At 36.9% G+C, this 27,995-nt stretch overlaps 1 protein-coding gene across 7 annotated transcripts; it reads right to left on the bottom strand.

Annotated features, from left to right (window-relative positions):
- Positions 1–4: 4 nt before the first annotated feature.
- On the bottom strand, positions 5–27,720 carry LOC140951330 (muscleblind-like protein 3). Of its 7 annotated transcripts, none has more exons than XM_073400590.1 (10): positions 27,581–27,720; positions 20,591–20,807; positions 16,111–16,281; positions 15,255–15,386; positions 14,119–14,331; positions 12,832–12,882; positions 11,612–11,744; positions 10,075–10,124; positions 5,787–5,877; positions 5–3,874 (listed from the first exon to the last, which is right to left on the bottom strand). In XM_073400590.1, the coding sequence occupies exons 1-10, from the start codon at positions 27,646–27,648 to the stop codon at positions 3,732–3,734; spliced, it is 1,269 nt and encodes a 422-aa protein (XP_073256691.1). In that variant the 5' UTR covers positions 27,649–27,720; the 3' UTR covers positions 5–3,731. The 7 variants fall into 7 exon arrangements, with proteins under 7 accessions (XP_073256691.1, XP_073256696.1, XP_073256693.1 ...); XM_073400595.1 differs by lacking the exon at positions 27,581–27,720 and adding an exon at positions 25,834–26,001; XM_073400592.1 differs by lacking the exon at positions 27,581–27,720 and adding an exon at positions 24,271–24,454.
- Positions 27,721–27,995: the final 275 nt, after the last annotated feature.

Genomic DNA, 27,995 nt, shown 5'->3' with positions numbered 1-27,995 from the left:
AAGGTAGTTCATATCATGAAAAAGATTTTATTGGTTGTCCCAAGAAACACAACAGTTCCATACAACCACCAGGGTGTGCAGGATGTACTTATTTACTTCAAATATAAATAAGGAGGGAGTAAAGCCTGATAGAAGACTGTGCTGCCTAAAGAAAGATACTAAATCTAATGTTCAAAATCTGAAGCACTTTTGTCAACGATAAATCATTCACTTTGAAAAGATATTACTAAAAGAGAAGAGCTAAACACAAAAAGCTCTTAGCTAAATCTCATAAGCAACATAAAAACTTCTTATATTGGAAATGGTTCTTTCCAAAACACCATCTGCCTTATCTTTCAACCAGACAAAATTATTATTATTATTGACATTGTATTTTGTTTCACTTCCTGTTTCCTCTTTGCTTGGATCATTCCTATTTTCCTGGTATTTGCAGTTTGTAAATTTAGGAAATCTACCATGTTCTTTGAAAAAATCCTACTCACAAGAACTCTTTTGCACTTGGCTCTTCCATTTGTACTAAACATCCATATATAACTATTACTTTTAACTAAACTTTTATAGAAACCTTAATAACTTGAGTCGCATTTCTTGAGCTATGCCCTCCATTTATCACTAATGCTAACTTGCTACTGTAGTGGACAAACTAATAATAAAAACAATATTTGAATTTTAAATAAATACTTTATAAAATATCAATAAATTTTCTGTTACTTTACTCTTCTTAATTTTTGGCATGCACAACTTTACACCTCAGGGACATACTTAATATACTGAATACACTTTACATAATAATATAATTTAACATTAAATGCTTATAATTAATGTATCGTTGCAATATCAAACGCTGCTGCTTGACATTTCTGCTGCTAGTTTATTTTTTTTCTAAAAGCGCAGGAATATAAAAATAAACTCTCCTTGTTGCTCTATTCCTTAATCTTTACCATAGCCTATGGAGCCTTTGATGGACATATTATTGTCAGTCCTTTTGACATTTTTTTTCAAGAAGACCCTTTAAATGATTCTTTATTTTAGCATAAAGCACTCGTTTGGGCCTTGGTGACCTTGCATGTGAGCTGCAAGTAGCTTGAAAGTCATCAATCCCATTAAAGGATGTTGTTTGATATTTCCTACACCCTCATCTGTCACATCCGGAATTGTACGTGCCATTAAATACCAAATAGTGTAGGCAGGAACATCCACAGTGAGAGATCAAAACAACACCCTTAGACATGTTGTTGAGGACTAAGATTAATATCTGCATCAGAGGCTCTCATCATTAAACGTTTTGCAAAAGAGAAATAAAAGATAAGAAAAACAGGCCAGCTGGAATGTCATTTCATTTGTACAAACTTTGCCTCACAATTTTTTAAAAATAATATTGTCAAAATAGTTTAATCAGCCAATTTCTTTCCAGCTATTCTCTGTATAGTAAAGTTGTCACACAATGGGGAAATGATTTGTGTGACAACCATATACATGAGACTTTACCAACTTGAAGGTCAGCTAGTTTTGTTGTATCATGTAGTCAAGAGGACAGCACCCAGTGAAAACACTTTGCAAGAAAATAGTCAGGAGAAGAGACTTGGGGAAAATTATCAGTCTTCTCATCCTCAGAGACCCAGGGGCGGTCAGTTGGATTGGCAAAAATGGCGGCATCTTTGAAGCCTGTACTCATTTGTTTTCCACTCACTATTTTCGTTCACATTTCAATTTACACTACTCCCCCAATCTTTACTCTAGGAGTTAACAAAATCATTTTTTGTTGTTAATACATGTACAAGTCAGTTTTCTCACCCCTATTCCACGTCCTGCTACCTCTACAGGACATTTTTTTCACAGATTTGCCAAATATGGTATCAGCTTTTGGTACTTGTATGACAATCTTAATTTTAAAACCTATGTCTTCGTAGATTTTTTTTTTCATCCATGTTAAGATTACTTAAGACGCTTACTAAAAAATTCTTTCATACATACATTTCGATTTTTTCATCCAGAAAAAATGACAAAATTTTTTTAAAATAAAAATTCAGAAAACCAGTTTCTGCTCTGCCATTTTGTAAAAAGTAGTTTTTCTTCTTGATGCACTTGCAGTGAAATGAGCTACATGTAGCTTAAGGCTGGGGAAACCAGTGATAAGCATATTGTATCCAAGCCTACAATGCTCCTAAGTAAATTGACATTAGACATGCATCAATTTCACTCCAGAGAGTGAAGAATCAAGAAAATTTAAGGTATTTTTCCAAAGAGTTAAGAGCCAACACAACATCTGTGACTCTTGAAGGTAAGTGAAGGTTAACCTAAATTTTACAGTCCAAGACAAAAGCAAAATATTATAAGTCTGTGTGGCAAAAAGATGAAACTTACCAAGGAACACTGTTATCTCTGCACCTCAATGCTCATTAATTTAACACATTTCCGTAGCCTTCTTCTAATGCTTTAAGCAGTGGTAATGAGTTAGTAAGTTATTTAAGCTGATCTATAGGCTAGCTAAATAAATGATCACATCTCTACACAATTCTTTTAGAATTGCTGAATCATGGTTACGTATCATGCATATGATTACTACCTCACCTACTTATATTTTATGGTGTAGGGGGATCTTTGCTGATGTAATTGCTTATCCTTCACTTCAAGAAAGGTAACAGCAAAAACGAGTGTCACAGTTAAGTGGTTTTCCATGAATGTAATGTTTGTCTCAAAGACAAAAGGATAATAAGAAACCAAGAAAATCATGGGTGTCATAATGGGATCAACATTAAATGTTAAAGGTTGATCCCATTTTGACACACAAAGTCACAAGCTAAGGTCTCTGAATTTTTTTACAAAATGATTTTGGCATCTTGGGAAGTCATATGAATCCAAATGCAGTGTTCTCTTCTAAACCAGTACAGTGACAGGTGTCACATAACAAAGGTGCTAACAAACATGAATCATTAAGCTTATAGGACCCAGGAAGGAAGGGGCAATACTTTCACAGCTATAACTGGAAATGAAACAAAACAAAAAATTCTCTTTCATCATGCATTCCCATAAAATTGGATTTCATAAAGGTTTGTTAGGGTTCACATGGTTCTGGAAAGAAATCTGGCAAGTCATTGAATATTAAACTTTTACTATCTAAGGATGGAAAGAGATGGCTTTTAGTTTGGATAATTGAAAGTTGTGAAAAATTGTTTCTTAACTGTGCAAAATCACAAACTATGTTGTGTTCTATTAAAAAGCAAAAAGTACAAAGAATACAAAAAGAAAAATAAAGCAATTCAGAAAGTGGGAAAAAATGACAGAAAAAGCAAATGTATAACAGCTATCTTTTGTCAAATTTTGAAAAAAGGTGTTTAACTTTAAGTTATGGATAACTTGACAAGGTCATTAAAAGTCATGGAATTTTGAAAACCAGAAAGAGTATGAGCCCTGTTATAAGAGCTCAAAATTTTTCCAACAAGTATTTTAACTTTCCTTGGAAGTGCTACCAATTTGTGAAGTTCATTAATTTTGTTCCTGGGTGGTGAAAACTTTATGAAGCCAATAAATTAAAATACCAGCAAAGATTCCCCTACAAGTATTAGTGCATCAATTTTAACCAGCTGTGCATGGGGGGTACCCCCTTAGTTACGAATAATAATAACATTTTGGTAGTATTCCGAGAGTTAAGACACTCTTGGTACCAAAAATAGCTCTTGACCGAAATTTGACCTCCATATTCCTTCCACCCATCCAGCTATGGGCATGTTCTATCTAGGGGTTTGATCTGGAGCTGATGCAGATGAAGATGAACTGGTTGTAGGGTGGTAGTATTTACAGCTTGGCCTTGTACACTTTCCTTTTACTGCATCTCGGCAGACTGTTACCTTTCCATCAATAACTTCTACATTTTCTACAAGTAGAAAAGTAACAAATGGAAAGCAGAGTGTGAAATGAAAAGCAATTGGGGTGTGTCTTGATTTATGGTGTTCCAATAAAAAGGATGCCAAGAAACTAGGATTCTTAGAAATCCCTTCCACTGGAAATTTCGGGAATCACTAGCTGTAAATAATTGCTGCAAATATCTAAATACAAAATGGAAGCCAGACTTACAGATGTCATAATGCAAACAATGCATAAAAAAGGCAACTTCTAGAAGAGTAAATTCCATTTTATTGTTTCCCAAATATTATGATCATAACTGATGAATGCATCCTTTAATGTCACCCACGACAAAGCTGCCCTTCAACTTCAGCCCAGCATATAGTAATGGGAAGGGGGGCGGGGTACTCTGTGAATTTTTGGGTGGAGATGTGCAGATGGGACCCAGGGGCAGATCTAGGGGGAGGGTGCAGGGGGTGCGCACCCCCCCCCCCCTGACATGACCTGCAGTTTTCTAATACAACTGGTATTCTGCAAAAAAAAAAATGGGTGATTGGTGTTGAAGTAGAGCAAGAGACGAGTGCACCCCCTCCTAAAAAAAATCCTGGATCCACCCCTGGGGACCATAGGCTCCTTATTGGCCTATAATCTATGTTCAGAGGCATTTAGCAATCCTATTCCAAACAATGGGCCAAATATTTGTGCCTATCCCAGAGAAATTCAAAATGAGAAACTCCACAGACTCAAAGCTGCCGTGCCTAAATAAACATAGTCTAACTCAGACTTTTCGTTAACACAATCACTGAATCTCTTATTCTTCTATTAGTGGCTTCTTTTAACAAGGTAAATGGTTTTCTAGACCGGAATGCTTCACGCCTTTTCATAAGTTGCATCTTTACCTGTGATGATCTATTTATTTGTTTATTCTGCAGTTCAAATACATGAAAAGTGTATATTCATCATTTTAATATTAGATTTGTTGGACACACAGTGCAGACCCTCAGGGAAACAAAACTATTTTCTGGGGACCTGACGTCCAGAGTATATCATAAAATTCATATTTCCAAGGTGTGTGTGTCTTGTTTTATTTAGTACAGTTTTTTTTTTTCTATTCGATTTATTGCTTTCAATGTTAATAGATGCAAAGAACTGAACTGATAATTATTCAGTCATTAGGGCCATTATACGAGGAAAAATAAGACGCGAACTTTCCGTATAAACGGCACATTTCGTCTAAAAGAAGACGCGGCTTAGCTAAGACACATCTTATTAGATAAGACACGCTCGTGTAAATGGTACAGTTCGCGTCTTATTTAAGGCGCGTCTTATGTAAGACGCGTCTTATTTTTCCTCGTATAAATGGCCCTAATGAGCACATCAAAAACACTTTTTTGGAGTATTTAATTTCTTTAGTGTGTATATGTTAGAAGTGCTTTTCATTGTTTATTTCAAGCTTGCATTTTTCAATATGTATGTCCAGTCCACTATGGAATTAAAACGAAAGAGTTAATAATACTTAACTTGTCAAATTTCAAAATCATTTTGAGAAATGTTGCCTTTTCAAGATCAAGCACTTGAGAGAGGATGATTTTATAGCACCAAAAACTGACTGGAAAATTCACCAGCTGGTGTAAACTTATGTCTAGAAGAGTTTGAATTTGTTTGATTTTTTTATAAACAAGCCAGCAAAGCAAGAACGAGAGCCTGCCTAATAAGCAAGAATGATCTGGAGGCACAGCTTAGCCCTATCAACCGCAGGCAGCTCAAACCATCAGGAAATTCATTTTCCTCGTTATGTTCTACCTCTTTTTTAGGTCTTTGACATCCAGTTCATGTTTCACTGACAATGGTCTTTTTTAAGAATACTACAAATTTACATGTTGGTTAGCGCCAAGGCTGCTAGGGCTACTCAGCTAAGCATTAACAAAAGAAAGAAAGCTCACTGTCTTTAACGTGGGCATAGCGGCAGGCTTCTCTGTGGCACTGGCCAGAGACAAAGTCCCGACAAACTGGCAACCCATTGGAGGAGGTGTTCTGTCAAGGGAAAAACAAAGGGTCTCAGATTTATTGTTGATTGACAGGTGTCATTCAGTCAAACAGTCAGGAAAGTGCCAGTTGTGGGAATAGAATTAAAAAAAGTTACAAGACTATACTTAAAAACAACTCATTGAAGATGGGAAATTATCCTAGAAACATCTTAGTGCTTAAGGTGTAAAGCAGCATGGATAAATTATGCAAGCATGCATATGCACAATGCAGAGTAGAGACGCCACTCCCTTGCATCATAACAGTAAGGCTAGTAACTGAAAATGTGCTCCATTTAATTCTTTCCTTTTGGCATTGTCAAAGTTCAACTCAAAGGTTAAGACCCAATAACATCATTTTTGAGATTCAACAGCAATTTCTTCTCAGTTTAGACCTGAAATTTGACACTGCAATCAGTGAAAGGATTAGAGGGAACATCCATTTTTTACAATGCTTAAGTCACTGACCAAAGCATTTATTGAGATCGGTTTTCTAAGATAACCATACACAAATGTAAACAGGAACAATAAAGGAGATGTACTTAGAGGATGCAAACTACCTCTAAAAATCCATACAAACCAGCTGTTAAACTTATAATATTTAACACAACATATTAACAACAAAGGACAGACATAAAAATTTTTAATGATTGAAGTTAATTCTACAGTCAGGTATAATAACCACATAAAATAATACTATTCCTAGTACAAAAATGAAAAATGAAAATTTCGCTGCAAGACTATCTGAGAATCTATTTTGGCTCACCCATTTAGTCATTTTTTGGTACGTTTCAATATCATTGGTAGGGTAATTGTCTTGTCTTGCAATAAAGTTTTCATCACTTCAAGACTGTTCTTTCAATAAAACAATATATAATTCACTTACTATTCTAATAATTAAATTACATCACAGTGGCACAGCCACTGGACAAAAACTATCTCAAATCACAAACAAAAAAATTAAATTACTTGTCCTTTCAAACATGCCTCAACCAAATTACATCTGTATGAAATGAAAAATAAGTTAAGTAATACAAATACCAATATCAGTGCATTCCATAATCCTAATGTGGCACATTTTAAGGACAAAACTTAGTTTAAGGAATTTAATTCTCATTACTATCATTAAGTAAGAGCTCTTTCACATAATTTTGTATATCTGGTAACACAGAGCCGTGTTTAACTAAAATTCTAAACTTTTTCTGGTCAACTCTTCAACGAAACAAAATATTACCCTTTCTTTTGTAAATTTAAGATAGTTGAAAAGTATGTCTAATAATTCTTTAGCATCTAAAGATCTGAACCTGCAACAGTGAAAATTCCATGACCATGCAGGTATATTAAATTTTTTACAAAATACAGACTTAACATAGTCTCTCTTTTTGGCAGTACATACAAAAAAATCTCTTGAATTTAAATAGTAAATCGTAAATAGTGACTGTTCCAAATAAAATTATTATTACACATGCAAATAATTTCTTCTAAACTATGTATGAAATTAATTAATATGTGTAACTAACATACAGACACCTCCTTCCTTTTCCTCAAAGCAAATCAACATCTTTCACACCTCAGTGGTCATAAAACATTGTTTTCTGTTCTTCCCAGAGTTCTTGCAATGCATTTGTAACAGAAGCTTTTGGGAACTTCTAACCATCATGTTTAAATGATCAGAAATCATGTACAGTCTGATCACAGATTCTTAACAAGAGAATTTCATTCTAGAACAAGCTGTTGTAACAAAACACTACTCTTTACCTATAGTCATGGCCTCAAGTTAAACACGGTTGTGCCAACAAGAATGTTAAGAGCTTTCAATGTTATAGATATATTAATTAATATTACTATACAAATCTTTAGTTGGAAGTTTTCTTGAAATCTTCCAATATCTACAATGTCCACGATAAAACTTCTTGTCTCTTCAGAAGAGTCCTTGATTGAATCCATCGCACGATATTATGACAGGAAAGCCATCAATGCATCAAGGTCAGTCAGCCAAAAAACCATCAGCTCGTCAACAGTCATTTTACACATTGGCAACTTAACCACAGGATAACCAGCTTCATTCCTTGCTTTATGCAAAGCAAAGGCTCAAAACAGCTACTGGTCAGTCAGCTTCTCACTCTGGGTATCCCTGTGCAATCATTCCACCAACCCCTCTACTTTGACACTGTACTGTCAATTAATACCCTCCACCAATCACTCATGCATAAAAAAATTGCCCCACTGATTACAAAACATGAGGCGCCAACACAAAAGTGGGTGTGGTGGGTGTTGATGAGCCTAATGTGTAGCTGTTCCAGTACTGCATGTCCATTGACTGGACTTGAGGGTCAACTATTTGGTATGAGGATTGTGGTGGAGGAGGAGGAGGAGCTAGTGGAGGTGGTGGCGTTGCAGCCGACTCCACAGGCATATAGCTTAACACCTGTGGTTGAACAGTCTGAGGTTGCCACTAGTAGAACATGGAACAGGAAAGGAAACATCAACATTAGAATCATTTTCAACCTAATGCACAATAATCATCAGTTTCTAAAGAACCTAGCTCTATATGTACATAAATATTACTACAATTTTTTTATCATACTGCTACATCAGAAATTTCTGCAATTTGATGGGCTTAGAGCAGCGGTATTTCAGCTTAATTTGAAATACCTACATGTGAAAATTTGAAACCATTTGTGGGTAGTAGTACAAAAAAATACTAGGATGATTTTTATGTGACATTTTGCATAAATACCACTCGTGACATTTCAAAATTGTCTCAAATTACGTATAACAATTTCGAAATATCACTCGTAGTATTTCTGCCAAATGTCACTACAAATCATGCTATTACCTATACGAATTAAATGCAGTTTATATGTATTTCTTGATTCTGTATTTTGTCAATTAAACATCTTTACTCAAACATAACCTGGTGGACTTAGCATTTGGAAATGCTTTAATCTGCCGTCTGTTGGGACGTGCAATTTTTTAAGACAGGGTTTTCATGTCTTTTTCAGCAACGGTGTATCATGCCCTTTTGTCTTGATAAAATTATTTTACCACAAATAAATGTCTTTTGGGCTTAGTTACAACATTAACTTTCCCTTTTAGTCCTTGTATTTACTTCTAGGGGCCCAGGGTTTAATCAACAAAATACATTAAAAGTGTTAACAAAATGTTAACATATTAATATTGGGAGCAGTTAAACTGGCACCTTTCTGCTGCGTTGAAATTAATTAACAAGATTAATTACAGTTGTATTGGATAGACACTAATTACTGCTGCTCAGTACTTGTGTTATTGCTAATGAATATAGGCACAGATGATAAGTGCCTTTACTTGCTGCCAATTATGTGATTTGCTTTTAGCAACCAAAGATACGATTGTGTCAATACTGCAGCAAACAGGGGAACGAGGGATCTGTGAGAGGCCAGAGAAGACCAGGGACTCGGATCCTCAAGGAGGATAAATGTGAAAGCAATGCAATTTTGCAAAACCCATTTGCATCATTTCTGGTTATTATATGACAGCACACAAGAGGCAATAAACTTTGTTGAAAATAATTACCACTTAAAATGTAGAAAACCCTTACAAAATTTCTAAAGAAAAGTTTGACCCTAACATGTATGGCGACTATTCATGAACTTATAACACAAAATGTGTAGACTGGTGGATCAAGAAGGCTGTTTACGACAAACAGTGAGATTCAAGTAAATGAATATGTGAGAGAGGAATCAGAGCTGTTTTCTAGGGAATGTAAGCAGTGGCTACCATGGTAGGAACAAAATATGGTGAAACTTCCATATAACAAACCTCTGTATAAGAAAGTCCTTAGTATGACGAACAACATTCTTTACCCCTGTACATTAAGGTTAATTATATGGAAAAGAACCAGCTAAAATAATTTTTCAGTCTCTTGGCTGTTCACTATATCTAGGCTCCACAGAACACTGACTAAATATGGAAATTTTGAATCTTCAGCCAATATTCTCATATTCTCACCTAATTAAAGAATAATAGCCACTGTCATGGGAAAATTAATCATTATCATGTGCCTTTATTCTATTTCTTCCTTTTTACTTTACTTTGAGCTCTACTGGAACTGGGATAACTTCCAAACAAGCACAGTTTCACTTATGCATCACATAAGCGTTTCCCTGCACTGATCAATAAACAGCCTCCTTGAAGTGCCATTATGAATGGCTAATATAATAATTACCTGAGGAACTTGTGTTTGAAGCAGTGGTAACCCAGGTGCAAGCAACGGCACTAGAGAAAGTAAAACAAAGTTTAATACATAAAATCTGGATCCTGCTTAGATATCTGCAAAAACCCAATGCAATTTAGAAACATGTTAGACCCCCCCAATATCTGCTTACAAATTCTCCAACTGATCTCTATACATTTCCTTACTGAATTGGTTGGGAGAATCTGAAAAACGATCAGAGCATTTTTCCTTTGGCGAGCATTTTATCAATTCTCATAACTTCTTGTCTTGATTGCGAACTGATGATGTTAGGAGAATATTATTGATGTCACTCTTGGCAGTTAAAGGGACAGGTTCACGCTTCAGATCATGCTCATTTACGTTTTTCCAATTTATTATTAATTCTATCGGTTAATAATCCCACTCACATGTATCTCAGCAATCTCAGAGTGTATTTCAAAGTAGAAGTGTATTTCAGAGTAAACTGAAGTGGGATGGAGGAGTACTAAAATCGCAGAAAAATTAGTGGATTGTACCAACACTACCAACGTTGAATTCATTGTTGACGCGAGGGTTTTATTCCACAGTTGATTAATTTACAGCTATTTGCACCTCAGTTGATCAAGTGACTGCCAGGAGAGTGTGCAGATTGGTTCTTTGACAACATTATGACATGATCATATTGCTTGCATAGATGATACAGCATGTCCCAGCAGAAAAATAGCATTTGATTAACGAGCATGTGCTGAACCATGAACCTGTCCCTTTATTGACGAAATGTTTTGTCTCCAGAGAAGAAGAAGCAAGACATATAGTAGCATATTAAAAGGGATCCAAACACAAGCAAGATTTACCACTACAGCATATGCTTAGCAGCTGATAAATAAAATGTCAAGATATCCACTTGTTTCACTGAATTAAGCCTTTTTATGTTTTCACTTAAGAACTCTACACTCCCTTCAAAATTCAATAACTTTTTTCCAATGAACAATGAAATACATAATTATAATACAAGGAGTGCTCAATCTATTTGTTTACTGCTATGTAGAACCAATACCAGGCAGTTTTCCATTTTACTTTCAAGGTCAAAAGTTTTACAACTCTCTGAATGTTAAGATAACTAAATCACCCACCTATACACCTTTTAAAAAAAGGCTTAAAGAATTTCTTCTCAATAGGTATTAGCAGAATAAATAGAAGAGACACTACAGGAATTGTAACACAGATTATAGGAAGAATGGGACTTGTAACAACAACAAACACACCCAGTCTAATTGCTTTCTTTCAGGTTTCCTCACCATCTGCTTCCTTTAACTTTCTTTATAACATGTGTACCTTTATTGTAAGGATGTGTGATATGACAAACAAACATGACTGAATGAATGAATGATAAGCTAGTAACAAGATGATGCTGGCAGAATAAATAGAAGAGACGCTTCAGGAATTGTGACACAGATTATAGGAAGAATGGGACAACAACAACAACCACACCCAGTCTAATCTGAAACTTACATCCTACTTACGTTTTGACTGAGTTTTGTTTACTTACTTGTAGGTATAAGTGAGGTAAACTGCAGTCCCAGTGGTTGGTTAAAGGACTGAAGTGCTGTTGCAGCCCCTGCAGCTGGCATCACCAGGGGCACTTCCAATGCAGTTTGCTTTTTGAATGGTTCACCAAAACTCTGAAGAGAAATAACACAAATTTAGTCCCAAAATAAAAAACATATCAAACCCTATTGACAATGCCTGGACCTACAATCAAAGTCATCTATAAAGAGTAAGTGATCCTATACATCATTTTGTACCATGCTATTTAACACCTTACTAGACTTTTCTGTTTGATTCAATTCAACAATACAACATGTTTAAAGATTAGGAGGCAAAAAAAGGTATTTAATGATAATGAACTCATGATTTTTTCATACTTACAGTCATAATAGAGATGAATTATTTGGAAAACTTAAAAAGAAAACACATCACGAACAAGAGCAAAATAATAGAGTAATTATCCTGATGTAAAGTTCAATCGTTAGAGTCAGAGTAACAAACTTTACAAAAGACCCAGAATGTACTTCAAGAAATGAATAATACTGATTTTTCTAGGACGGTAAAGCTTGTTTCAAGAAGGCCCCAAAATAATGGTTCAAGCTATAAAGTGTACCAAACCAACTCCATTGCATCCACTTAACATGTAGTCTTCTTAAAATGAAATTAAAATTATTACTTTATACTCTAACACTATAAATGACAATGTAAAAATGCTGGCACAGGGTTCCAAGCTGTCTTTTTCTTACATTTCTCTGAACTATACTGTCTACACCAAAACAAATAATGGCAATTATGATAATGACAATGCTGTAAATCTTTACAAAAAAAAGGTGCATTCATTCTTTTTTCATCAAGGAAGAGGGACTCGGGAGATGGTAAGCTAAGTACTTTCAGTGCATTTCACTGCTCAAATTTTTTTTAAACGAAGTTTTGCTATTTTGTGACAGTTTGATTGCCAGTTAAAAATGTCACAATTTTTGTACCACTTTATAGAAGCATCTTTTACCAAATAGATCATTTGGACATGCCAAACAAGATCAAACAACAACAATCAAAAGCTTAATATGGACTTCAACTTAGTGTATTGTGAATAGCTGTCCCCCTTAAAATTATCAGGTTGGAACCCTGTTAAGGTCTGTTATTAGTGGTGCAAACAAACAGCTAAAAACAGCGTGCATGTTACAACGAACAGTTCTAGAAAAGCAAAAGGCAATTAAGTACCAGTTCTGGTAATGTCATTGTGTCATGAGGCCTCTTGCGACTGCCTTCCAACTAAGACAGCAGGCGATGATTGCAAGCACAAAAGGAATGAGCCACAATGCCAGCCAGCCAGCAGCAATATGACGAAAGCAGCGGCAGCAGGGTGGCACATGAAAAAAGACAAGCAAAATGCAAGTCATAATTTAAGCAAACCGCTAGCTAATAAAGCAGTTTCCACTTAAGTGCTGAAAAAGTATTTTTGCCAACCCCAATATTATGCCATATGCTTACAAACATGAACATGCAGGTTATAGTACATTTTTCGATAATTTTACTTTTTTCCCCTGTCAAAGGAAGTGCAAGGTTGTTTTGAACAACACAAACACTTAACTGGAAACTGCTCTTTAAAAAGCTTCATGCATTATTCCATGCAGGGTTACGGATCATTCAGGTTCAAAGACCATCTTGCTGAACTTGGAGCTCGGCTCACAAATCAAATCACGTGGGATACAAAAACCGAAACAGAAGCCAGCAGTCTTCAAAAATGTCAAGCAATATCTTCACTTTGCTCTATGAGCTACTGACTGTTAATTCAATAGTTTCTTTAAACAAGCATGCAAGCAGCATGGGAGAGAGAGTCTTGTTTTTACACAAGTCACAGCAAGTCATCAGCTACAAAACTGATTGAATTATTTCTGGCATGCAAGCAGGTGCAGTAAACAGATTATTTTACATTAGTGCTCATTATATTGTTGTTACATACTTTTAGTTAACCTTTTTAGGAAATCAAACAACTTTCTTAAAAAGGAAAAAAAACCCTAACATTTTACAAGGAACACTGTGGTTTTTACTTACTCTAATTTAAAACAACTATAATATAAAAAAGAGACTTTTCTGTTCAACAAAAACAAAACATTTACATTTTTTTTACTTTTTAACTTAAATGTTGCTTGGAATTATTTACTCCTATCTCTTAACCTGTGCAACTGATCCACCACGCTAACAATAACATCATTTAAAATTAATATAACTACGATAATAAAAAAATCACAGGACCACACCAAATGTCATGAAAGAATAATTTCTTCTGGATTTTATGCTGGAAATATTCTAATAAGTAATAAAATGCACCATGTCTAATCACAGATGGCAAAGAAAAACAGCTACATTGTATTGGCAAAAGTCTGATGTTAGCTGATGTCAATATCACAAAATATATACATGCAGTCACTGTTTTCATTGAAAGGACTGATAGTCCTACACCATAATCAACTAGCTAGTAACCAAACACCCTTGCTTTTAACTAACCGGCACTGACTGTTGCTGAGCTGCCCGTACTCTTCCTTGAAGATGAGATGGCGGATGAAAGTAGCGACACATTTCTCTTTGACATCTTCCTTTCATGAAGTCCATACAGACTGTAATCATTCCATCAGAGCTGTCAATCGACACATGTCGTGGAGGATGCGCATATCTGCACTCTTCTCTTGAACATGCCCCTCGCTGGAATTCACGGCAGACCTGAAGATGAATTTGATGTTAATTTGATGACAACAATGTTTATGGCGATGATATGGTCAAAACAACGTGCAGAAGAACTTTCAGTCAGCACTGTGGTAAAAACATTGTGTACTTATTCTAAGTTTGATCTGGATAGATTTTTATTAGAAATGTTTGAGTTAATTATTTATGACTCAAACAGTTAAAATAAAATCTATTCACATCAAGCTGAACAGTCAGGGCTTGAAATTGCGACTGATACGGTCGCCAATGTGACTAACATTTTCTCCTTGGTGACTAAAAATTCTGGTTTAGTCGACACTTTGGTGACCAGATTTCTCTATGATTTAGACTTAAATTAAAAGAGTAAATTTCATTTGCCAAATGGCATAAACAAGGCCAGTTAACCTCCAAATTTATACCAACTTCTGTCCGTGTTATTTTCAAACAATCAATTCTGATGGATTGTGCCATACTATGAGCTGCCTCATTTACATTGTGCAAACTGGCAACTAAAAATTTGCATCTGGCGATCATATTTCTCCACTTGGTTGCCAAAAGGCAACCTGAGGATTTTTTTAATTACGAGCCCTGACAGTACTTGTATTCAGTGCTGTTCATGTGTGAAAAATGGAGATGACAATAATTTTACAATCTGATTTAAGACATGCCCTATTTCAATGAAAGTGACTGGGAAGTTTCCCCCTTTTATCAGTACCTTCAAACTTTTTAATGTTGACTGGCCTGTCTGGGCGAAAGGGTCAAGAGTAGTCTAGTCAAGTAATATTTTTCCAAAATATTTGCTTTGCTTTTTCCATTTAAGCAGTATATTTTTTAGGTTGACAAGCTTGTCTGGGTGGAAGGGTCAAGAGCATTCTAGTCTAGTGATATTTCTTCAAAAGATTTGCTCTAATTGTTGAGTGTTATGTTTATGCATAACTAACCTCTAATTTGTCAGACTTGTCTAGTCTTCTTGAGGGAGTTTGTGCCAAAGCCGATGTATCTGGGAGAAATGCAAGGGGCTGTTGAAGATATGTTCCATTTGATCCAGGCAAGCTTAACGGCCAAGTAGATATCTGCAATTTGAGGATACATATACACAATGTTATGGAATTAATTTTCGGGGAAAGTGTTTTGTGTATACCTCTTTAAATATTATATTCACACAACTAGCAGTAGTAAGGGGACAGGATTAGAGCTTTTCGTGTAAGAAAACTGTGGAAGATTCATCACTGAATTTCTTGAGCTTCGGTTCAGGGCAAATGCTCTAAAAACAACCAAGAGAGGTCTAGCATAAAGCTGTCCTCCAAAAAAAATGGGAGGTTTCCCAGATTCTCTTAACTTAAACTCATTTGACTTTAAGTACCAAGCAGTTGCCTTTAGTGTTCTTATCACACAAATTAGTTCCCAAAGAACACAAAAACTGTCAATCAATACGCCACACATCACTCCAAAATTTTACTCCAATGAATTACCACAACCGTTTTTGAGCTGCAACAACTTGTTATCTGTCCTTTTTAATTTGCTTTGAATTGAATACATTTAGGTTAATACTGAAAAGCAAGGTGGCACTCCCACATGAAACCCTTTTTTCCTCCAAGACAAAATTTACCATAATTATCTTAACTTGGCCTTGTAAATGCCTTAAAGCCACAGTAAGAAGAAGGTAAAATATCAAGAGCAGAGAGAGTAGTGCTGCTGCATTAAGTGTATCTGTGACTTACTACTAGTGTTTTAACTTGTCCTTACAGTTCATAATCAATTTAATACAGAAAGCAAGGTGAAGGCAAACAAACTTACAAAAGAAGGATTTGCTAGCATCTGCTGCGCCAAAGGTGCAAAAGCTTGTTGCTGAAAAGCAAGCTGCTGCTGTTGCTGCTGTTGCTGTAGCAGACGGCCATTATTTTCCATCTGAGCCTTGATGTGTTTTGGAGGATGTAAATATTTGCAGTTGTCTCTGCGACACCGACCCTAAAAACAAAGCATGTATTCAACATTTTTGTTCACTTATAAGTAAATATTGTGAAAAGGAAAGGATCATTAGAATATCCTAGCAAGACCTTATGGCTACGACAAACAGTACGTATGTTACTTTTGATATGCCTAGTCTGAAGAACAAAGTCCAAATTCAATATTATCTCACACACTCTTTAATGGAAAAAAAAAAGACCGATAAAACCTCAAAACATAGTAGCCTCATGTACTACCAGATACATGCAAGTCTACGTTCCTATTCTGGGCATAAAATCCCTCAGTTTGACCTTTGCAATGAAAGTGTTATTATTATTATTATTGCTTCTATTATTAAACTTAATACAAACCCCATTATCTCAATAATTTATCATCAAAACTATTGTTAATGATTTTTCTCGTTGATAAAAATGTTAGAAAATGAGGACCTTAAAACTAGCTCCATCATACAATCTCAAAACATATCAGAAACACACTTTTGTGTTCAGAAAAGAACTGTTACTCTAGACCCATAATAGCATAAAACAAAGCCTAGTGCTAGTACTAAATATAACATGTACAACAGAATTTTGAGGGAAACTTTACCAAGACAGTATTCATTTCAACAGCAGCCATCAATGACAAAGAAACGTTTTAGTTCCCCTGTGCTAGAATAGTTGTCTCCTGTAATATTGGTCACTATCCTTATCTGCCACCGTTGGACAAGCATCTATCAAAGGGTTGCTAAAAATAGATTTGACTGTCTATTGAAAGCCCTCTAGATGATCTAGACATGTCATTATTGATGCTTAACATCTTTACAAAGCATAATATCAATATATAATGTAGAATTTTGCCCCGTATGAAGTTTAAAGTTTTGACAGGACCTGTTCATAATGGCTGAGGTACCACCAAAAGTTAAACAAAACAGGTGGTTATTTCAGCACAGATTCCTACTGATTTCAAGAGAAAAGAGACAAAATCAACAGGTGCCAGCAATCAGAATGCACTGTTTCAAATTGAGGGGTCAAAGTAATGTGCCGAGCAAAAGACCGACCTTGTCATGGATCTGAAATATCAGCTACATAGAGAGAGCCATACGTTTAAAATTTAATACCTAAAAAGTTGGAAGAAGGGCTGGTTTTAATCCTATTCCTTACAAAACCTAAGAGGAAGGATAAAATTTCTAAATGATTCAAATAAACCAGGCACAAGTCTAGACAGTTTGTCAGCAGGCTCCTTAGCATATATGTCATTGTGCACTGAATCTAATATACTTATTAATAAAAAACCCACATTCCAGAAATAGTACTTGGCTGTCATCATTTAAGAATAATCTCCATTTAAAAACTCTCTTGTCTTGTGACGTATTATTAACAAAATGTACGCTCTTTCTGCTGAAACATCAACCTGCTAACTTTGACCCCACAAACTGATTAAATAGTAGCATTAAAATTAATCAGCTTATTTTATATCTAAAACAACCCTTGAGAAAGCTTATTTCATAACAAGGATAATCAGATAAGCTCAGAAACTGATAACACATGTCACCAAGTTCATAAACTAACAGGCATTTTTTACAAGTAGCTTCTTTGACTGAGAATTTTGCAAACAGGTTCAGCTTCTACTGTTCTAGGTGCAAACCAAAACAGAAGGAAGTAGAACAGCATATACAGAATGCCATTGATCTACGTGAAAACCTAAATCACCTAACCATCTTAGCATTTTGATCCAGTCTACTGCAAATTTGTAAGAATTTCAATATTAATATCACAGACAAATTATGTCTGAGTAGCAAGACTAAACCCCTGCTGGCAAACCAAAAGACAGAAAAGTCTTTTTTATTGTCTTTGCTTTTGCCCTGTGTTTGCCCATGCCTGACCTAGGAAAGGAACAAATCATTCTTTGACACTTTCTGGGTACAGGTCATAGACTGTAGACACCTGACTACAAAATTATGATGTTAAACTTTCAAAAGACAGACTAAACTGCTTATGATTCCACAAGCATACTTATGGCTACAGACCATGTAAGACAGGATTAACGTTTCACACCGGCTAGGGCACATGCAAACAAAATATGTCTGAAAGGTTTACCACTCTGAGGGATGACTTTCTCAATCTCTTTCTGTTTTTAAAATTCAAGAGCTTAATTTTGTTTAAGAGAAAAACTCTATACATAACCATAAGGAAAACTAATTCCAAGTCAAAAAATTGCTTAAAAATTTTCAAGACAAAAGAGGACGCTGGTGACACCCTATAGTACTGATAATTGTGGTTGCATTAGGGTTTAACTGAGAACCTGCCTGAATATAGCAAATATTATCACTTTTACGACTGGTCCTTTCTCACTAAGGCTACCTTTGAAGAAAAGTAAAACATTCAAACTGATATTACGTTACAGTAAATTTATATTCTAGTTCCTCACTTATTTTTCTGTCTACATCAAAAGCCTGAATGGCAAATTTAATAGTCATCTGATTCACAAAATACAAGAAAAATATGCTTTGCAAAAAAGATACATGAGGAAGTTTGATGTTACGATTGACATCCTAAGAAGATCACGTTTGACAACTCAGGGCACTTTAAAATGCTGGCAAATTGACACTATTGTCATTTAAACCAGCATAACAGGTTGTTTAAAAGAGATCTTGCTTAAACTTTGAAACCACAACATGTGTTATCAAAAGAGGGCAGTGAGCCGTTTTCTCTTCAAGGTCAAATTTTCAAGGCCACATGAAGTGTAGGGAAGTGTACAAAGGCAGAATGAAAAAACTTTATTTGCAGTAAAGAAAGGGAGGCTAAATTTCAACAAATAATAGAAAATTAAAAGGACGTTGCATTAAAATGTCTATGAAATAAAACAAATGATTCACCGTAACATTTAAATTAGAATAAAAAAAAAAGTATAGAAATTCTGATATTGCCTATTTCTAGTATGCGTTGAGAAAAAGAATCAAAGTATCCCAAAAAACAATATGCGGAAATTGTTCAACAACTTAGCGAAGAAAAGAAATAGGGCCAGCGGAAGTCTTGGCCAACACTTTGATTTCTTTTGTCTGAATGCGGACCAAGAACTATAATTTTATAATTGCAAATTTCAACTTATGTCACGCAAAACCGTGAAGAAAAAGCGGATGCTGAAAATACTCAAACCAAAGTATTTAATGACCGAGTAAATTAAACAATCGCGTGAGAATTATTCCAAAACAAATTTTCACTCCGGCACGCAATTATTTCCCCGTTTCAGCAGGAGAAATCCACGGATATTCTTTTCGCGTAGTAATCGGGTGTAAAAGATCAAAATTTAAAATCTGCTATTTTGCGACTTAAATTGACAGTTACGAAAATTTAGAGGAATTTTGATTCCGTGAGGTAAGATCTGCCTCAGAAGATAGAACAAAGACATTATACTTTGCCATATGTTGACGTTGAAATCCCCTCCTGAGTTTTTCGCCCCTACGTGCACGAAATGCCTTTGGTTGAAGAAGTTTTTCCTCAGAACGTGCACTTCGATTTTGACTTGACATAACCTGGATTTCCTTCTCAGTGAGCAAACGGAAAATTCGATTTATACTAAAACGTTTAGTATACAAAGCTAATAACATGGTTCGTGCACAGAAAAATTACCAACAAGTTCATGCGTCACGAAAGATCTCTCTTGACTTCTTTCATGTATCGTGTCAACACATTGTTCACGAAACGCAGAAACGCAAAGCAGTATTTTGTATTATGACACACAAAGGGCAACTGTCGATTTTTTTCTGACATGTAGGCTACAGAACAGTGAACCTGTCACATAATATTCTCACTAGTTTACCCAACTTAACGGCGAATATTGGATAGCTTAGACAAAAGAGCCACAAACATCGTTTAGAACCCCAACCATAACCACTTAGACGACTCACAATCAAAGTTTTAAGTAGTTTTGAGAGAAACATAACGTGTTTCCTCCAAATATTGAACTGCGTGCTGAGGTTGCATGTTTCAGTGCCCTCTGCCTATATAGTCACTGTACTTCTTTGTGACATTAAAAATATCGCTTTGTCAAAGCCACTGAAACCACTGTATAAAAATTTCCCAAAGAAGGGAAATAACAAAACGCAGTTTTCAAAATGCCAAGTCATACCACGTATTCAAAATCGCTTAATACTTGAATCGCCCGCGAAAAACCTGTGTCGCAGAAAACGACGCAACAAGTTCTCAAAAACCGGTGCCAACAAAAGAATTTATACGAAGTTCGTAGTTGCGACCAAAAATCAACGAAAATGTCACCACAAGTAATCCATAATACCATACAATTACTCCCGTTAAGACAAAAACGCAGATACCTTTAACGAGTCGAAACAGGCCGTGACTTTTCCATTCTGGATGGCCACATGAGCCGGTGGATGTGCGAAACGACATTCGTCTTCTGTCCGAGAACATTTTCCACGCTGAAATTCCCTGCAAACTTCAACAAGCAACCACCTTGGATCCTTGCCCATAACTGGGACTATCATCTTTGAAAGGACTCTGTCTTGTGTCTCCTTTTCGGTAAACAAGTACCTAACGAGAAAAGGCGGAAATCATGAATGAAATACTTTTTCTGCGAGAGAGCGGATGATGCGAACGCGTATTTCCCGATATTTCCAGAAGTTTGGGGAATTTTGTATTTGGCAACAAAACACTACGCATGCTCAATAAGACTAAGCATCGCGGGCTCAAATTACATAACAATGAGTCATCAATTACTCCGTGAGGTCAGGGTCAATGGCGAAGCAAAATTCTCTTTCCTGTAAGGCAATAGTCACGGAAAATAGCATAAAAGGGCGAATCTGTTTGAGGTTTATTTCTCCAACGCTATCAACAGCATGATCGTAGCGATTCTGCGTATAATATTTGACTCGTGACTTGGTCAGTTGTGACGCATCACGCGAGTACGTGATGGATCGTGCACCTTGTCCTCAGCCCTAGGTGACGTCATCACCAAGAGTATTTATAATAGAGAGGCGCTTTTGTTCATTTTTTCCCCCTTGAAGAAATCGTGAACGCGAGTGGTCAAATGCCACAAAAACCGCATCAAACGGTCGGCCTTCTTGGACTCCAGCTGTTCTGCCAAAGAACTGAGACCCGAGGAAAGTAAAGTGTTTAAATAAAAAGCTTTGTTGGGAAAAAAGCATGAGGAGAGAGCGATCAATTTTGTGACAGCGGTCGGAACAGAAGTCGCATTCGCAAAGAGCGTAGGTCTCTTTGATGTATCAAGGAAATAATTCAATCATAATCAAGCAAATAGTCTCTCGTTGATAGGTGGGCATCTTTAAATTTAAATTTTGCTGAAGAGAAATCTCGCGTGATTATCTCATCTTTGTAGATTTCTCGCAAAAATAAAGCAAGATCCCGAAGCGATCCCCGCCGTGGGAGGTCATGTGTTTGTTCTTCACGAAACCCAGAATTGTTTGCCCCTTCTTTTATCCGTTACTAAAAACCTATGTGATGAACACGTTTGGTGCTTGCTTCGTTAGAGGGGCAGCTTAATCTAGATCTTGCAAATGTTAGCTCGTGAGTTTCGATGATTCTAATCAAACAAATTTCCGATAATAAGCAGTTCCGGGAATGATAGAATCGCTCACCTGCGCTGAACAAATCTGACAAATTAGTGCTGAATCTTCGACAAGGACGATACCAAACAAGGTAACATGGCGACCGGGCGATTTGATTCGCAAGCATGTTGTCGCAGGCTTACTTAACTTTTGTAAACAATTAAACCCCTCTCGAGATTAGACGAAGCGGCTATGTATTACATCTCTGCGACAATTGTCACTAACACGGATATCAGTTAAAAACCGGCGCGGATTCGCCGAGCGAAAAATTTGAAAGAGAACAACTTACCTCAGTCAGCTTGAAGTTCGGTTTGGCAAGTGTTGCACGCGAATCTATCTTATATAACAGAGCCGGGAGGTTCCATGACTTAGTCAATCTCTAGACAGGTTATATATCCGCGTGGAGTTTAAAACTCATACACATATCCGGCACGAAAAAACGACAATTCTCGTGCCGAACCAAGTTAACGCCTTTCGTGACCAAAAACTAGCTTAAAGATCATGCAAGCCCAAACAAAATTAAATACAACCATTTTAGCATTTTTATTAGCTCAAAAGTCGCCAGTGTGGTTTACTCGAAAAATTAGCGCTTACGACTCGCCTTCAACGCCATTAAAGATTTGGTCTTGTTACAAAAAGACATTGAGTCCACGAAGAAAGGCCACAACTTGAATTTTAGATCAAACCAGAAATGAAAAAATTGCATGGCAATAAAGGTAGTAGGGCTATTAAAAGCTGAAATCTCCTGGCTGGCTCTCCAAACCGATGACGACTAACCTTGAACTTAGTCCAGAACCTCTCTTGAGCGTTTTTTTTGGTAGCAGCGTGATCGCAAAAAAGGTTTGCCTATAGTGTTGTTTCCTTATCTACTGATTTCTTGAATCACGTAAGTGCGTTTATAGGCATTATTCGGACAATGAAAAAACAACACGGACCAACTACAAAACTTCTCCTTCTTCTCGATTTTAAAGTGTTGAAAAGCTTGTTCAGTGAGTGGCCTATGTAATAAATGCCAAGGGTCGGCGACTATTTACGCCGAAGTAAGTCCAGAGTCAGAGGATTGGATGCACTGCACGTTACCGAGACAGGTTTTTCCTTTTTTGTTCTTCAAACAGAACTCACACTTTCTTCAGCTTTCATCGGTCCTTAGTTTTAACTTCTGCCGCCAGCGGAAACAGGCCATGTATTGGAAGTTAAAAATACATTCTCTTGTCTCAGCTAAACGTTAGTTATGATTCGCACTACGCTGTTTAGACTAGCAATAGCGGATCAACTCACTTTTCCTTTACGGCTGATTTGAATCGTAAACGTATCGTAAAGCGTCAACATATTTAAATAGGAAAGATTCCAGGTATTGTTCATTGTAACAAAAAAGACTACTTTTTGTTCAATGATTCCGTGTTTGTCACGAAAACTTTTCTTTCAACATACTAAAAGGTTCTTTCGATTAATAATTTTAAATACATTGTAAACTGGCAAAAGTCAGTATTGCGCCGTAGAATACTAAACGCCCCGCATCTCAGGAATCCGTCTTTTGACAAAGCAGTACAGAAATGGCGTCCTCCATTTCCTTCCTGACTAAATCCTTCTTGTTGTTTGTTCGAGATATTTTGATCCTCAAAGGAATTGCCCAAGGAAGTGTAGTTAATATAGTTAAGCTGTTAAGAAATATTTAGTCTTCTACAAGCATTCAAACTGGCACGTGTGTTGGTGGAAACTCATTCCTTTTCTTTGACGTTACAAAAGACTTGTAAGCCACTTCCTGTCTCTCGATGGCGAACCTGTGCGCGTTATTCTAAACACGCTGTCAACCAAAACCAAATGGGTTTCACTTTGTTTTCCTTTTTCTTTCTTTTTTTTTTTTATTACATACTTGCAGTGCGATATGTTTCTACGTTGAGACTTTGATTTGAAGTGTTTTTAAATTTTGTTGCGAAAAACAAGAATGGGCAACACTATGGTCACCAAGTCAGAGATACACACAGTCAGTGCAAGAGATCACGTCGTTTCATTTCAGTAAACATAAATCAAATTTTGATTTCTATGTTTGTAACAGGTTTTTTGTCTGCCTCTAGTTTCTGTGAATATCTTTGGAGTTTTGATTACAGGGCGCCGGGTACGAATCGCTCAATGAGTCTTGCAACAAACTTTGCAAAGACGTGACTGGCCACCGACGCACATTATAAATTCACGCATACTTCTAAGATTCTTTATACTTATATATTTTAGGCTATTGCGATTCCCTGCTTCAGAGATGTGATTTAAATTTCAACGCCAACGCTTTCTATCAAAATGCCACGGTCAGTCGGAGCTCTATTTGAAGTTCAAAGTTCTCTAAATCGATGACGGAGACATCTTTCCGAACTCCACAGATAGACGCTTGATGACAGTGGGTTACTTCAATCAAAAAGACATAATTAAATCCAAACCTGTGAGTTACGGCGGGAGTGTAAAATGCTTCTTTTAAAATTGAGCCATCCATTTAACACAGCAAAGCAGCGAAGAAGAGGTTTCGCGAGGAGTTTTTGCCAGTTTCTTTAAGCGTTATTTTCTGAGTGCGAAAGCATGACTTGCAAACTGCGCCAGTTATTCACGTTTATGACAGAGCATGCGTAGGCGAGTTGCACATAACTGTGGTTAAGGGAAAAGCCCCGCCTATTTTCCATAAAAATCGCTTCCAAACAGTTCAGTTTAGTTAAAACGAGTAAATAATTCTTAATCCAAACTAGTAATTGACGGTTTTGAGAGAGTCGGCCTAGAAAATGATGCTTTCTGCATCAGCACGCGCATTTCATTGACCTCTCGACACCAGGCAAAACAGAAAAACACATGCAAAAAAAAAAAAAGGCGCGTTCTTTTGACGGGAATGAACCAGCCGGAAACGTGGGGAGCCATGATAAAAAAGCCGTTTTTGTTCTGTTTTCTTTACGTTATCATGAATAGGTGAACAATGACAGTAAAATTAGCCAAAATCCAGGCCTAAAAAGCAGTAAACACTTGGCGGCTTTACAAGACTTTGGCCGACGTGACGACCGGAAACAACAATCTTCAATCCGCGCGTATTGACTAAGAAGCAATATAGGGACTGATTTCAATAAGTGGAAATTTACAAACAAGGACTGAAAATTAGTATAAACTGCAGGAAATTTCGTTGACCCGAACGTAAACAGGCCAGAGTTATTTTTCGCTATATTTTCACAATACAATGCTAAGGTCGACAATATGTAGACAGCAGTAACTATAGTTTGACACAAAACAACTGCCGGAGGCGAGTCACTTTATCACCGCCGTATAGAGATTGAAAAGCTAAAATTTTTTTTACCTTAGCCCATCGTCAGAAAGGAGTTTGGTTCTGATAAAGTGGTTTACCCGTAAATTGAACAAAACTTTATAGTCAGGCGAAGAAGTGAACCGGCTTACTCCCGAGGATGGCAAAATGTGCAAAACTCAAATCATTTTAGTCCTATTTTGGTTACTGAGTTCTTCTTGGTTTGTTTTCCAGTGCAAGGGACTGCACAGCATCCCAAATAGCATTCCAAATAAACTAATAAGCATGCCGGTTATGTTGCTTAGGGCTACAAGTTAATTCGTCAGTGTCACGAAAGTAATTTTAAATCAAATTTTTGACTCTCGTGGGGCCGATAGGAGTGGTTTCATCAACATAGTGATTCTCTTGTCGTTGCTTCAAAGAACGTCTTCGTGATACAAAAATGTTCACTCTAAAATCTCTCTCTGTGAATCCTTCCCGACCACTTGAGACCAAGATTCCCCGCCATTTCTAACACTTCTGCTGCCGTGGGAAAGCTGAACTGCTCTTTCGCTTCCCGGTTTTGCCGTTATAAACTGCCAAAATCTTTTTTTTTTGTCACTGTAATGAATCGTAAGCATCAAACATGAAGTATGAAGACTTAAAGTTCCAAAAACTCTCATATTGAAACTAGAGTCTTATAAAACAAATCAGAACGTGTCTGTCCGATACAAGTCATACATGCCTTCCGGTTAATTGTGATCTTTTTTTCCGACAGGGAATCAGTGTTGCATTTTAACGATCATTTTTTCCATTTTCGTCTTGACCCAATGATTGTTTTGTCCCCTATTTAGTGCCTCAAGGTGTATACTGTAATCAGGCAGGCCGGCGGGAGTAATATCACAATGGACATGTAGATCATGCACATATCGCTCTGAAACAAGTAGTTATGAGCAAAATATGACGACAAGTTTTCTTTTGGCCATTTCGGCGCTTCCTTTTAGGATTGCGCCTACCAGTACCTTTTCCGATTCAATTTAATTCCTTCTAAAAATCCGGAAAAAGCAGAGCAGAGAATTTTGAGTGGTAGCTACATGCGGCAGCTGGTAATGTAGAGCGTGCCGGTCATAATTTTGTCGCAAATTAAGAGGAATTTGTTACATAACTTTTTTATGGGCTCATCACTAGCATATAGGCAGCAAGCGTTCCTGTAGCTGGGTGCTCAGTTAGCTTGACAGAGAAGTGCAATTATAACTGCTAACTCAGTTGCTTCATTGCAAGCGCTCTTCCGCACTAAGAATAAAGTTTTTTTTTTATATGAAAACACTTGGAAAATGCTGCTGAAAAGTGAACAGAGAGTGAAACTAGTCATCACGTAAAGAAAACAAGAGTGAAAGTTAGAGAACAGTTTGCAGTTACGTACTGATGGCCGACTGTACTCGTAATTGACGCGCCACGGCCACATCTAAGGGCAACTTTACTTTGTATATAAGTTATTTCCGGATCCAGTTGCTCCATAGTTGCTCCATACTTTTAACAATAAATTGTTTATTGAGATGATCGGTTCAGTAATTGCCGACTGGGCAACTAAATGACTGCCGAGTCAGAATGAAACTGATTTAGAGTCGTATAGGTCGCAAGTAAATACACTGAAAAAGACACTTTCCCTGATTATTTAGTGCCGTATACACCGAGTTACTGCAACAACCGAGGACGGATAGCTAAGCTAAACTGGATTCTTCATTATCTTAGGATATAGCCTGGCTGACTAAAACGTTTCTTGCGTGGTTTTTGGTTTCAAATTAACTTCCCTAAAATGAATGCAACTTGAGTCACATCTAAAGCCTCTCTCCATAGAGAAACATTGAATGCCCAAATAGACGCGTATCCACACCGGTCGTTTTCCTATTACAGAAATCGGACAGATTTGTCATGATAAATATATTTTTAAACTCTCCAAGTTGAAATCGAGAAATGTAATCAAGGCTTCATTAGGGAGTTAAAATAGCGTGAAAAAATCCGACGGAGGAGTATGCCCCCCTCACCCCACTAGAAGATTGCGCCTTCGGGGTTCGTTTAGGAAATCGGTCAGTATTTATCCTAGATCCGCGCCTGCCCAAAAAGTAGGTATTCGCGTCGCTCAGGATGACGCACGTTCAGTAAAGTCTGTTCTTCAAGGGCAAGGTCCAGAGCTTAGCATAATTCATCTCAATCAGTGAACTGAACCTTGTTCTTCTTTTATTTATGACGCCTTTTCACATTTTCACAAGTTGTAAGGTTTCGAAAATGAACTTCTTTGAGAACATTAGACAATTACAACTAGAAGTAAACTACAGAAGAACAGTTGAAGAGCTCAGGTACAAATTCACTGATCCACACTTACAGTACCAAATATACTTTAAGTTATCATGAGTTCTTTTTAGCGAAAGAAACCTAACTGATCAAGGTATGACGAGGCAGACAAAACAACAGAATCAGTGCAAAGAGCTAACCTGGGGGATGCAATCGGTGTGTATAGCGCCGTCTTGTTCCACATGAAGTGATTTGCCCTACCATGCATGCACACCAACAATTCTCCTCCGCGGAATTACGGTATACTCGATGAACAATACTACGTCGGAAAGCGCGAGAATAATCTCACTAACCGTGGTAAGATTTACTGCGCCACTAGTGATGCACATACAAAAGTTAAACGACAAAATATGCGCATGATGACCACTTCCATGGCTGTGGTTAATCAATAAAAGAGTAAAACGCCCAGCTGTTGCACGTATCCACGTTCTGATGGAATGTAAGACCCAATCTGACATTACGCACGCTCTCGCCGGAGTCGTACCAAACCATCCCCAAGGGGGTGGGGTGGGTACTCCCTTAGCTGTTATTGAAGCCTATATCTTAACTGAAGAC

This window comes from Porites lutea, chromosome 10 (genome assembly GCF_958299795.1).
Source record: "Porites lutea chromosome 10, jaPorLute2.1, whole genome shotgun sequence".
In the NCBI taxonomy this organism is placed as follows: Eukaryota; Metazoa; Cnidaria; class Anthozoa; order Scleractinia; family Poritidae; genus Porites; species Porites lutea.
The sequence above is the reverse complement of the archived record's forward strand: the minus strand, read 5'-3'. Positions and strand labels throughout refer to the sequence as shown.